The sequence below is a fragment of the Artibeus jamaicensis genome, unplaced genomic scaffold, assembly GCF_021234435.1.
Source record: "Artibeus jamaicensis isolate MK-2021 breed Jamaican fruit bat unplaced genomic scaffold, CSHL_Jam_final contig_1998, whole genome shotgun sequence".
NCBI classification, from domain to species: Eukaryota; Metazoa; Chordata; class Mammalia; order Chiroptera; family Phyllostomidae; genus Artibeus; species Artibeus jamaicensis.
Genome location: NW_026521407.1, coordinates 2,715,959 through 2,729,716, shown reverse-complemented (window position 1 = coordinate 2,729,716; position 13,758 = coordinate 2,715,959). Strand labels below are relative to the sequence as shown.

At 50.2% G+C, this 13,758-nt stretch overlaps 1 protein-coding gene across 5 annotated transcripts in view; it reads right to left on the bottom strand.

The window, feature by feature from the left end:
• IGF2BP1 (insulin like growth factor 2 mRNA binding protein 1) overlaps nucleotides 1-11,781 on the bottom strand; it is a 35,488-nt gene extending 23,707 nt beyond the window's left edge. For 4 of the 5 annotated variants that reach the window (XM_053656809.1, XM_037149945.2, XM_037149946.2 and 1 more), the window contains exons 1-2: nucleotides 11,607-11,781; nucleotides 10,415-10,475 (exon numbers count right to left, since the gene is read on the bottom strand). In XM_053656809.1, the coding sequence (XP_053512784.1) occupies nucleotides 10,415-10,475; nucleotides 11,607-11,781 (236 nt within the window). Of the gene's footprint in view, nucleotides 1-10,414; nucleotides 10,476-11,600 lie in introns of all 5 variants that reach the window. The other variant, XM_037149947.2, reaches the window with a different exon arrangement.
• Nucleotides 11,782-13,758: the final 1,977 nt, after the last annotated feature.

The window sequence follows — 13,758 nt, the reverse complement described above, 5'->3', positions numbered from 1 at the left end:
TTGCCAGTGCCCACCTTAGCTACCCAGACAAAGGAAGAGTTATCTAGTTTTCTCCAATCACTCAAGATTGTCAGAAAAATCCCAACAGGGGGAGGAAAATACAATGCAAAGCAAGCATGAAACACCTGGGAAGTAAGGAGATTCAGAACAGGGAGAAATTAATGTCGAGTGTGTTTTTATTCACTGAGAAAAGCCCACGATCATGATCGGACAACTTCTCAGAATATCCAGGATCACCTGTTCCCACCTTGTAAGTGAGCTCAGCCTTGGAGGCAGACAGCCCTGGGCGTACGCCCTAACACTACCACTTATTCCAGGTACCACTTTCGTTGGCTAGGTTACTGGAACCACTCGGCTTGTTTCTCCTCCTATACAATGAAGTAATGCCTTCTGAGGACCCACTGAAGCAACAGTGGCTGGACTCTGAATAGATTCTCAACAAATGCTCCCTGTAATTGTAGCAGCAGCTCATCCTTTGACCCGCATGAACTGGCACAGCGCTGAGGGGCAAAGAAGATGCTCAAAAAGGGACATTGACAGGGACATCTGCCTGCCCGCCCCCCCACCCGCCCCAACGTGAGTCTGCAAGCCATCCCACCCTTCCCGATGAACTGTCTTCCCACAAGCGCCTCCGTCGGTTCCCAATGCTCCCTCCTCAGTCCAAGCCTGTGTTCCCTGCCTGCCCTCCAAAACACGGTCCAGCCCCCCTCCTCTAGTTTACTTCCTGAGGTTGTGTGCCTTTCGTTTTCCTCCAGTCTCTGGGCCTCTGCTGTCTCCCAGCTTTTCCTGGATCTGAAGGGAAAACGCTGGAGGGCAGGGATTTCATCTTTTACCTCTTTTGTGCAGCTCTCTCTCGCCCTTCTCCACCCTAAAAAAAAAGACCCACTAACGCTAAATAAAAACCCAGTGAGTAATGAATATTTAATACAGCAGAGGGATCAGGCAAAGACTCCTATTTTATATAGGATGGAGCGAGGACGACTGTGTAGGAAAAGGCCAAACTGGCAGGGGTTTCAGTGCGGCTGGGGGAGGGGTGATTGGAGAGGTATTGTTTGGTGGGTACAGAGTTACAGTCTTGCAAGGGGAGGAATCCTGGAGACAAATGGAGGGATGGTCCTACAACGTGACTGTTCTTTACACCACTGAACTGTACCGCTTAAAATGATTACAATGGTAAATTGTGTATGTTTTGTTACCACATTCGAAGTTTGCTTTTGCTTTAATACCCAGGATAAAGTAGAAAATGTAAAAGCCCCTGGAAAAATTATTTGAGAAATTATATTTGCTTTTATCTCCACCCTGAGACCAAGGTCTTTCCCCTTGTTCCCTGCTGTAGTTCTAGTACCTGGAAGGGAGCATGCCACAAAGAACAGCAGACTCGGAATGTAAAAATAAGTGGCTACATGGATGCGAGCATGTGTGAAAGAATACAGGATTAGAGGTACCACCAGCCTCTGCAGCAATGTGCAAGCTATCACGCAAGTTCACACTACCTCGCTGAATATTTTCTGAAATGGAATTCAGTTGTAAATATATTATAAAAATCACACTCCCCCCAGCTCCCCCCCAAAATGGCTAATGAATGACTAGAAAAGGCACCCCACACACACACCCCCCAGGCTAAAGTTGCTGATCGTGGGATGCTTAGGAGAGAGCAAAGGAGCTTTGGGTCTAGACAGGCGTTGTTTCTTCTGGTTATAAGCTGCAGGGAAACTACCCATTCAAGATGGTCAGTGGGGAGCAAGAGTAGGAAGTGACTTTAGTCATCCAAGATTCTCTCGGGTATTCACGAAGTTTGTGAGGATCGCTGTATTCCATCCCCTGCCTGCCCCAGCTGCTTCTGCGCAGGTACCACTCCACAACCCTATTCTATAAAAAGCCAGCAGCAGCAGTGTGGAGCCAAACAGTAATCAACTTAGGGAAGAAAGCCTTCTTCCAGATAAAGTAACTTTGGTCAGCTAGATTTCCCCTTCTTATACATGGAATAAAAAGCTGCTAGAGTGGACACCCTTCAACAGGAGGGAAGGAAATACTCTGAACCCTACCGCCTCTGCAGCCAAGGTCCAATTATGTCTAGTCCTTGCTCAGAACACACTGACTAGCTGTGGCCACCACGGGCCTGTCTGTGAAGCATCATCTCTGCCCTCTAATTTGAGGTTCTGTCTCCAAATCCCAGCAAAGCAACTGCTCTCTATTACAGTTGGACTTCTCCTCCCCAGCTACTTACAGACCTGGAGGAGGAAGTGGAATAAATATTTCTAACTCTGAACAGACATCAACAAGTTTACTCCACCCAACGGCCCCCACTTTAGTTCCTGTCTCCCCTCATTTTCTCCTCCTCAGAGTACCTAGTGGAAAGCTGATGAGCCCCGAGCAATCCCAAATGCCACTCTAAAAAAACAAGCATCATTCCACATGAACTAATTGTAAAACCCTTTCTACTAACTGATTAAAGTCGCAAGCCTGTTAAATGGCCAAAACCCACATCCGATTAGAGCCCTTCCCCTCCCGACCCCACGGAAGAGAAGGTTCAAGACTCCTCGTCTGGACCGAGATGGCACAAGGGGTTGTGGGTATGTGCACACGTGTGCGTACCCTTGGAGCAGGGAGGGCTGGAGAGAGCAAATGGACAGGAAGGTGCGTTCTGAGCACACCTTTGGGGACCGTTTCCAGTCCGGGAGGCCAAGGGAAGAATGTGAGGACACTGTGGCTTTCCTCCACCCTCTCACGAGGGCACTGGGAATAACGTCCGCAGCCACTTCCTGGACTGGACACCCAGGGACCCCCAACTCCTGAATGCCCACTCTGTTAGCTTACCAAGAGCAGAACATTAAAACAGACATGCCTACCTCCCACCAAGTGGGGAAACCGCTCTCCTTTCTTCCCCCATCAAAGGGACTCACATAGTCCCCGTTCATCCAGAATTCTTAGGAGACCTACCTCATCTGCAGGAGTAGGGTGGTCCTTCTCCCACCATCACTGTCCTACACGCACCTTTGACAGTAGCCCCAAGCTTCGAAATCTCGCCTAGGAACCTGGCGGTTCAGAGCACCAACAGGGGCCCATTTCCCCATGGAACAAGCGGGAGCACTCCCGTCCTGCGCAGCCCATCTCCCCCCGCCCGTCGTCTGTGACAACGGGTAAGAACGGTGGCATACAGTTGGTTATCAAAGCACCCAACACACAAATCCCCTTCTTCAGTAGTCCAAACAAATTCAAGTCACATCCACATAAGTAGATTTAGACAGCCTACCTATTCCCTGAGATATTTACCCCAAGCTGTAATACACGGGGGGCAGCGAGGTCCGTATCAAACAGATAGTAACAGCTAGTGTGTATGTAATAGGGACAGTTTACAGTACAGAAGTTGAGGCCAAAAGAGGTTAAGTCACTTTTCCAGTTTCCCCGTGACCGCCTGACTCCAAAGCTCTTGTGCTTAAACACAGACCTCTCCTGGGAGACCGGTCCTCCACACCCTGGTATGGACTGTGTGAGGGACCCAGGGTAGGTGGGTTGGGAAGACTCTGACCTCATACAGCTTCCTCCCATCTTGAGCCTCAAGAATTCTAAGTCTTCCCCGCTCCCGTCGCCAAAAAACATAGCAGACCCCACAAACAACCTGTACGCGTAAGTTTTAAAATTTCTAAATTCTTTTTGATTTCTCCTCTTAAAGATTCGATCTATGGCCAATCAACTAAGTGAAACTACACAACTGAATTTCACTTAGACCTAACATTTTCCATTTCAGCGGGTCAAAACATCTAGATAAAACACTGATGTCTTTTTAACTGACACTAACTCAAAATGAATAAAAATTGAAGTTTTCCTTAACTCTTTTTTCCTAAGGAAATGTTGAGAGGATTGCCTAGAATCCACGGAACAAACTGAGTAGAAAGAAAAAGAGAAAATAAATCCTTTCCACAATCCTCCCCTAAACTATGAACAAAATTCCCACCCATCCTGACAGGTCTCTTATAAGCCTTTAGCCACCAAAATGCCACCTGTCCTCAGGGGGTCTTGAAAATATCTGGACAACCTAGTCAAAAATTCTTTTCATCATTCGGCTGTTTGCTGCTCCGTTCAAAGGCAGTTCGCCGGCGATCAGCCAGGCTCTGCTCTGCCCCACCCACAGCCAGGTCGTCAACTCCTGGGAGCCCGGGCTTCTGCAACAGGAGTGCATTTCTGATGGTGTGTGTTCTGTAGCCACTGACTTTTCAGTGTTTTCCACTCGGGTTTTCTCCCACTATATTAACATGTCAAGGTCCAGACACACTTTCTCCCCTGCGATGTACCCACAATCCACACACATTTCATTTCAGCCGTCTGCGGAGGGTGAAAGCTTACTTAAGCCTGTTCCTTCCAGGCACCCCCAGCTGCTGCAAGCAAGCCTTCTTACTGTGCTGCCCAGCCAGGTAAGAAGCAGGTCTTACAAAAGAGCTAGCTGGCTCTGCTTCTTCAATAGTAGGACGGATGACCCTTTCCACCCGCTAGAAGGTGTGGTCTCCTTTAAACAAAATCTGAGGGGAACCCAAGTTCTTCCACTAGCATGAAGGCAGCAGGCTGGGGACCGAACCTGTTAGCGGTGCCTGCCGGGCCGTGGTGTGGGCCAGCAGGGGCTCTCTCCTGGAAGATCCCTTCCTAGCCAAATCAAACTTTTATCAATCACCAAATAAGCATGCTATAGGTCCATGCATTTTGAGGCCGAGACTTTTTCTGACTTTGTTTTGACAAGCATTTTAAAAGGTGTGAGCAGGGAGAGGAAATGTGCTCAACACAGGTGGAAATGGTGTGCAAATTTTATACTAACATGGGGCCAATCACGGCTGAGACCCCGAGAAAGGTCTTCCCAGCCCAGCCAGTGGCCCACGGGAGGCCCTGTGGTCTGTCTTTTACAACCGGAATCAAATCGCCCAGAGCCTCGGGTTACTCTTACTCCCTTTGTTATTGTTTCAGCCAGCCTTTGGTACAAGGAGAAGGTCCATTTTACTAGAGGTCACAGGTTAGTTGACTCTGTTCAGTCTTCAAGGTTCTATGCCCCATGGCCAAGGTGCCTCCATTTCCTCTCCACCGCTCTCATCACTCTTTATCTTTCCCCCCTAACCCACTCTGCCTCTTCATTTCATATTTACCCAATGGCCTCTTGGGGCTTTTTTTTTTTTTTGCTTTAGAATGGAAAGGTCCTAAGACAGCTGGGCACTGGGAGGATCTGCACCCTGCGGACAGGGAAGACTCCACGTGGACCAGGTTGGGGACGCGGGGGGGCTCCAAGGACTAAGGCGGAGGCAGTCTGGGGGGCACACGGCGGGCCAAGGTCTGGGGGCCTGGGAAAGGGAGCCCTCCTCGGAGACCCGGGCCTGCGGATGTTCCGGGCAGGGGCTTGCTGAGAGGAGGAAGGCAGCCCGGCCAGAATGAGTGGGGCTGGGGCGTGCGGAGAAGGCTTGGGGCGGCCGGGCCGGCTCTCCAGGAAGAGCCGCTGCCGCGACTCGCTCTGCTTTTTTGAAAAGGGGAAGGGAAGGCAAGGCAAGTCCGAAAGCAAAAATAGCCCCGCCCTGGGCTGAAATCTACCGCGGGTCTTCCAAACCTGACGTCTGCGACCCCCTCTCCTAGGGGTCGCGAGCGCCTCCAGCCGCTTCTCTCTTAAAAGGGAAGCGGGAATCCCACCCCAACCCCCACCTCCCCCTCTCTCTTTTTTCCCCCCGTCTGGAATTTCCAACCCAGGACTAACTCGTCTGATTTCTCCAGTCTCCCCTGCTGCTTTTTTTCCTCCCCTTTTCTCTCCCCAACACTTCCACCTCCAAACCTCGGCTGCACTTTCTGGAAGACATTAGCCACATTTTAAGTATCTTTTAAGAAGATAGGGAGACAACAAGACTGAATTTAAACTCTAAAAGCTAGCAAAATGTCTGTTTTTGTTTTTTTTTTTCAGACGCCTTTGGTTCATACATTTATCCTAATGATAATGTCACCACTATCACCCCCTCCCAACGCTCAAAAAAATCAGCACAGGTACAATCAGCGCGCACCCCCTCAACACAAACCCCTAACCTTCGCCAAGTAACACTTGCTGGTCCCCCCCTTTTCACTCAACAGAACGGATCTGAAAAAAAATTCCTTTAACGTTGGGAAATTGTGTACTCTGTAGTCTATCCTTCTCAACTGGCTATTACACATTCGAGTCTAAAGTAAATAAACTCAAAAATAAACCCAAACACATAGAATAGATGCAAATGACATATATTAAGGTAATTTTAAAAGATTAGAGGCTCAGAACCTTGGAATCAAAACCCTTCCAATAGCTAACGTCCTGTATTTCATCTCTAAAACACAATTATGAGAATGTTTTGCTTTTTTCCCACCAAAAGCTGTGCTCTTAAAACTTTACATTTGGAAGAGCTAACTATACTTTTTTATACATTGTGATGGGAATTATCATTCTTCCCCTTCTTTACTCAAATTCTCCATCTGGGAAACCACTGGAATAAAATTTCATCCTTCTCCTTTGGGTCAGAAAATAAAGGTCCTGGACACATCCAACTCTTCCAAAGGACAGTCAAATACCACCACCCTTAGAAAAGTTGTCTTGAAATACCAAGTATTAAATAGCGAGGACTTCTCTAGCAGTGAAAAAAAAAATTTTAATTTATGAATAGGTTAAGTTCGCTTTCTATATGGAAATTAAAAATGGGGAGAGTGAACTGATTTCTACTTTTTCTCCAAATAGTTTAGAAAACTTTAAGAATCAACCATTTTTTCAACTCATTTAATGCGCCCAACACTAACCCTCCTTTTCCTAAGAAAACCTCTTTCCTGAAAGCTCATAAACTGTTTCTACTCTGACCACACTTGTTGAATACATGCTTGATGAAAGATACATCTGACAACTACAATCACCGAAGCCAAAGTGCCTAAAAGTCCCCCCACTCTAGTGCTTTTTGCCCGTGTTGTTTTTTCAAAGACATTCCCTTGTTTCTTAACCCCCTTTTATAATTCATTCTCAGCCCCTAAGAACCATTTTCTCTAAAGGCATACTCATTTCTGAAGGCAAAATTTTTGCTTGTTTTGAAAACATTTAGTGACCCAATGATTTCTTCATAGTCTCCACAAATCACTTCCAATAATTAAAAAACAAAACAAAACATGTTTGCCATTTGTAAGGCATCCCTTCACAGAATAAATTTTTTAAGGGGCTCATTTTAGAAAACTAAACTGTAAAAAAATCACAATTCATTTTGAACACTTTCTGGGAGTTCTCACACTTAACAAGGGCTGAGACCAATTCTTTCTTTTTAAAAAAAAAAATTAGTTGGAAATTCAAGGAAAAGTGTTAGTCCACCAAACTTCAATACAAGGTGAAGAACCGCCATTGCCCGTCTAAGGAAATCAAGTCTGGAACACACCTCACTAAGAAAGCTGCACTGCAAGCCCCTCATTTTTTTCTTAACACCACCTTGAATTTTGATGACACCAGTTGACAGTAGGGATGCTATCTTTAGGTCACATTCCTCTAGAAAAGGGCCACACACGGGCACATGAACAAATGTTTAACTCCCTTAAAAAGCAAGCCATTTCCCAAAATAAACAAGACTCACTAAGAAGTTACCCCTTTACCTTAACTATTCTATCTCAAACTAGAATATGTACACAAAACTCTCACACCACAGCTGTTTTTAAAAAGGGTTTTGGTTTTACTCTTTGGCCCTAATATTTGAAAGGGAATGTATGCCAATTCTCAACAATAAGCCAAAACTGCTGACCAAAATTTTAACACTAAAAGGTGGTGGTGGGGGGGTGATCTCAGAGAAATTTAATGTCACCCATTTAAAAACTGAAATTAACAGTTTTGGTTTAAATGGACAGTGTTCAGTCTCTGGGGTTCGTAAAAAGATACCAATTACCCCGGCCTGATGACTCAGGTTAGAGCATCACACCAAGGTTCTGGGTTGACCCCTGTTCAGGTAATCAACCAAAATAAATGCATAATGGAGCAACCAATCAGTGTTTGTTTCTATTTTTCTCTCTCCCTTCCTCTCTCCTCACAATCAATACATACATCTTTTTAAAGAAGAAAACAATTATATTTATCAAGTAGAATAAAATGTTAATACTCCAAAATCAGGGTTGCTCAGAGATTAACTGCTGTAATAATAACATTTTTTGTTGGACTCCCCCCTCAAAAAAATATCAGGACCATTTAGCTCATTAGGATTTTATGAATGTCTTAAAAACGTTTCAGTCATAATTCACGTGGCACTGAGTGCACCAAGAATTCCATCTTAAACTTCGTAAACGCTGGAGCATACATACACCAGGATACATACAGTTGTTCATTTTGCTTAAAATGTTACTGAGTGAGTTAAGTGGTTCCTGTTGTTTATATAGCCATGAGATTACAAAAACCAGTAACAAACCAACTGAAAAAATACTTTTCAGACAGACTCAAAACACATACCACAAACATACTTGCCCAGAGACACAAAATGATAGAGCGTCCTGACTTCAAGAAAACAAACTTTCCTTTTTTATATTCTAAAACTTCAAAAATTGATGCATTCTAGAATAATGCAGTGCCTTTTCCACCACCACCCAAAAAATAAAGCAGAACACAACTGACACAGTGTTGATGCTCACATATTATTTCAGGAAGGAGAGAACACACAAAAGATCGAATTCAATATGGGTGTGGAAAGACAGATTTTGTACCCACACTTCTCACAAACCCCACCCCTTCCCAACTCACAAGAGCCCTCAGTAGTGCATTTTGGAGGGAACAAGGAGCCTAAAAATGGCTTGAAAGCAAGCAGATGGCTTAGGGGAAAAGATCCATAAATACAGAGCACCATGAAAATTAAAATATAAATGTTTGGGGTTCCATTTCATCACATTTTGCTATTTCTCTTGCTTTTCAATTTATTCCCTTCAAAATTTAAACCACGCTAAAGAGCAAAAAGAAAAATTCCCCACATATTTTGGAATTCCAGTTATCCTTAATATTTTTCATCAACGTGTTTCAAACATTCAGCTTTCAGTTCAAACGTACACAACCTTCTCAATAGACGTCACACTCAGTAAGTAGGTGTCCATGTAAGGTTTTTTCTTATTACTCCCATCTGCAGGAAATGTTTCAAAATAATAACTAAGACTTTTTTTCTTTCGATTTGATTACCTCTTAATCCTAACTCTAATTGCCTTTCCGATAACAGAGTATTTCAAGCACTGGAAGTTAAATCACAAATTCTATAACCATAGTTACGAGCCATATTGATCTTGTGCAGATACAATGGTTCCAGGTTATTTAAATATCTCAAGATCAACCGCTGGACAAACTTAACTGGTGTTAAACTCTCTAGATCTTTATAACCACCTCCAAAAAAACACAGCCACCTACCTCTACCTTCCCACCCAGAAAAGGCCAGGGACTATTCTGAAATGGTTTCCAGCTGAAATGAGGGGAGAGGACTAGTGAAAGAATGACGGGTTTACGAAGGCAACGTGTTTAAAGTCAGATTTCAGAAAGCAGCAAGACTGCCCTTACACCTCCCACCCAGAGTTCAATAAAGATCTGAAATCCACCACGAATTAGATTGGGGGGGGGGGGGTAACACAACAGAGGTAACCAACCCACTTTTGCTGAAGTGAGGACAGAATGGTATTGGGTCGGTCACGGTCACACTCACACACACACACCCATTCATCCAGGGAGTTCTAGATCCTCCAAAGAGCCCCAGCTCACAGCCTGAACACAAAGCTCTCACCCCAGATGGTCCCCTTGTAACAATGGGCTGAAGGGGTGGGGTGGGGGGTGGGGGGCTTGCAAAAGACAGTACAACCAAAGCATACTCTGCAAAATCTAGTTGGGAGGGACTAGGGGTAGGGGGTCTGTGCATGTCCTTGCCTGTTGCAGAAATATTAAAATATTGCACAACCCTAAAGAGAATTGGGGGGGGGGGCAGGAACTCCTTCCATTTCCCTTACAGAGTCAAAAGGGGACCCCCCCAAGCCACTTAAAAATTATAGTGAGGGAAAGGGGGGGGGACACAGAAAATGAGGCCTGCCAGGAAGCTGCAAACGTGTCCATGAGTCTAAACTCGTCAAGGGGTTTTTTTGCTTCCTCACAAAAATGGCCCCACACACCTTGAACAAACTCCACAGGGTTTCTTCCCTATTGATTTCTACTCTTTTACTTCTCCAAGGAACATCTCTTACACCACCCTAACCCCAGCTGATTTTTTTTTACAAGATGTAAACCACCCATTACAAGATCTTGGCCAATCTTCCTTCCCTGCCCCCAACATCCGGAGTTGGGGGTGGAAAGGCCAGTAATGGGTTTCTCCCACTGGAGACACTAAGGACCCCTGAACACAGCCTCTCAGCGCCCCCAGGCTGCCCCTTTCCCCACAGAAGAACTCTTTCCTACCTTTGTTTTTTGGGAACTGAGTGTTCAATCTCTAGGCGTTTTCCTTGCAGTTCTACTTTCCCTAAAGATTAAAAAATACAAAAAAAAAAAAAAAACCCTATGTGAGAGCTTGAACAGGGCGGGGGGCGGGAAAAGGAAGAAAAAAAAACATTAGGATAATTCGCGAGTTCATGGGATTTGAGACCTTCCTAGGAATCCAACCAATGGGCTCTGCAGCCGGATGAGCAAGGTCGCCCTGAGAATGGTGGTGTCTGTAAATTCATTATTATTTTCTTAAATTTTGTTTTGTTGTTATCGCACCGAGGCTCTTTGCGTCGTGGAGTGCTGGGGCATCTGTGTGGCCGGGCTGCCCACAAGGCTTCCAGACGTGGGGAGAAGAGGCCGGCCGAGAAAGGACACCCGTTTCTCTGAGTGTGTTTTGGGGAGGGGGGTTCAAAACGAAACTTTATCTTTGCGTCGAGCCAAGGAGGAGGGCTTCCCGCGGCGGAGCGGTCACCTGTCGAGCTGGTGGGGAGCAGAGGCCCTGGAGGAGCAGAGCGGGGCCCGCAGGGAGGGTCCCTGACGGCCGTGGCGCGCGCCTCCCGGCCCAGCCTCGCGTCTCGGGAAACAGCATGGCGACCCGCCGCTGCCGCGACAGCCGCTCACGCCCCACTTTCAAATCAAAATGGCTCAAGCCCCAGGCCCTGAGCGGGAGGCGGAATCCGCATTCTCAGGTCCTGCCCGAAGGCTGCAGGACACACGGGGACCCGGGAGACGGGAAACAGAGAGGGGCCCCGATCCGCGCCTGCAAAGGCCTAGGGCGCAGGGAGAGCTGGGGTGCGGGGGGAGCGCGCCAGGCGTGGGTAGGGAGGGGCCGGCGCAGAAATAACGCCCGGACGGGGTGGCCCCTATGGCGCCCCCCCACTACCACCCCTGGGGCTCCCGCCACGTCGGTGGAGAGCTCGGGGACCACCTTCCCAAACCTACAGTGGCTGGAAGGGGTGAGGAAACCCCGAATGTTTCCACGTGGGGGCGGGAAAGGGCTGGGGTGGAGGGGCGTCGAAGGAGGTAGGAGGTGGGTGGAGAGTGGGCCCTGAAGCCCAGCGCGCAGGCCGGGGGAAGAGCGGAGTTGGCGGGCAAGAAAGAAGGGGGGCAGGTTTCCGTTGTTCGGGAACCTTGTCGCGGCTCCTCGGGGAGATGGGCGCACTCTTACCGGAGAAAGTTTCGATGGCCTTCATTGCCCAGTGCTCGTCGGGGCAGTCCACGAAGGCGTAGCCGGATTTGACCAAGAACTGGCCGCTGTAGGAGATCTTGTGCTCCGCAAACACTTTCTCCAAGTCGGCGGGGGTCACGCTCTCGTTGAGATTGCCGATGTAAAGCTTGTTCATGGTGGCGGGCTCCGGGCGGGACGCGGTCCCCAGCAAGGCCGAGCGAGCGGGCGCGGGCGGCGAGCCTCCTAGGCCGAGAGGCGAGCAGGCGGGCGGCCGGCGGCGGCAGCCGCAAACTTTCTTTGCACCCCACCCCTAAGTTGTCCGGAGCCCGGGGCGCAGAGGGCGGCCAGAGGACACGCAGAGGTCGCGGGGGAGTTCGGGGAGGCCCGGGAGAAGTGCCCTCGGCGCGCGGGGAGGCGGACGACGCGGCGCAGCTCGTTCCTTCTGTCCGAAACCCCTCCGAGCGGGCTGGTGTGTCACGTTTCTCCGCGGCCGCCCTGGCGCCGCCTCTAAATAAAATCGACTTGGAAAAAAAAAAAAATGGAGCGGGGGTGGGAGGGGAGGCAAAGCCACGTGGTAAGGGCCCCCACCCACCCTGAAGGGGAAGACCCCCGACGCCTCCGGGCCCTCAAACCCTCAAGCCCAGCCCAGCCGACTAATCTCGCGCCTGGGTGGATGGGGTGGGGGGGGCCCGCTCAACTCACCCCCGAGTCTACCCGGCGGGTGGGGCTGCGTTGCCGGAGCTCCCTTGCCCCCTCCTCCTTTGCAAGAATCTGGCCCCTAGGGAGGCGCCCCGCCCCCACCCATCCCCCTACCCAGGCCCTAGCTGGGGGAGGGTGGTCGGCCCAGAGTCTCCCATCTCTTCATATGTAAAATGTACGGTTATTTTTTTTTTTATTCGTGTAGTGGGTGGAGGGGGTAGTTTGCCCACTTTATCCCGGTTAACTGCTACCGACTGACAGGCGGGGGACCGCGGAGATAGACAAAGAGAAGCCGAGGACTCTGGGGTCTTCAGGAGGGGGTCGCGCAAGCCGGCGAACCGATGATTTAGGGGAAAAAAAAAAAAAAAAGGCGCCTTTTCCCTGGATTTTTAACTGTGTGTTGGGGGGAGGGTCTCGGCCTTCCATGCCCAGCCCTGGGAGACTCCCTCGCCTCCGGGGATCCGGGATCCAGGGGCCCTGCGAGAGCGGGACCTGGAGGATGGGAACCGGGAATCGCGGTTGGGAACGAGGGATCCGCAGGAAATCAGGCTTCAGGATTCCCACGGGAGAAAGACTGGGTCGCACCCGGACTTGGCTGTGGAACGACAAGATCTCGGGGTCCTGGGAGGACGCGCGGCTCCGGCCCAAGATGACCCCACGAGGGAGGGAGGGGTGAAGAGGAGGACGGGGAGTGGTCGCGCGAGCAGACCCGGGCGGACCGAAGGGGGAGGTCTCAGGAAGGGAGTGACCGGGTGCAGACCCGAGCCTTCCTCCCGCAGCCCCGCCGGGGGCACCGACAGGTGGAGTCCCCTCCGCCCTCCGCCCAGGGCGGCGATGGCCGCTTTCCCCGCGCCGGGCGGGGGTCTCGGAACTTTGTTTGGGGTGCGGGATAGGGATCCGGGCGGGAAGGCGGGAGAGGGGCCAAGAGCGAAGCCCCGCCCCGTCCCCAGGTCAGACCCGCGGGGGGAGGGGGCAATTTCCGCTCGGCGCTGGGGAAGCGAGGGGCGGGCGCTTCGGGGAGGGGGCGGCGGCCCGCCCCGCGCCCGTTCGTGGGGAGGGGGAAGAGGACCCGCCCTGGTCCCCTTCCTCGCCTCTGACCCACCCGTTCCGGATCCTCCGGCCCCGAGACCCCGAGGGATGGACCGGAATGGGCAAGGGTCGACACGTGGGCGCTCGCACCCAGTCTGGGCGTTGGGGGAGGGGGCAGTTCGCCGCGCGTTTCGGAGGCTCAGATCCGCGGCGGCGAGCCGGGCGCGCGGTCCACGCGCCCCCGGGGTCCGGAGCCGGGGCACCAGTCTGGCCCGCGAGTTTCCTGTGGCGGGGGCTGAGGTGGCGCAGAGGGGGGCGGAGAGCGCGGCCCGGAGCCCCTTCACTTGGAAAGCGGGGAGTGGACCCCCGATATTGCCAGAAGCTCCTGGAACTGAGCGGAAGCTCGGGTTTTGCGGGAGGGGCC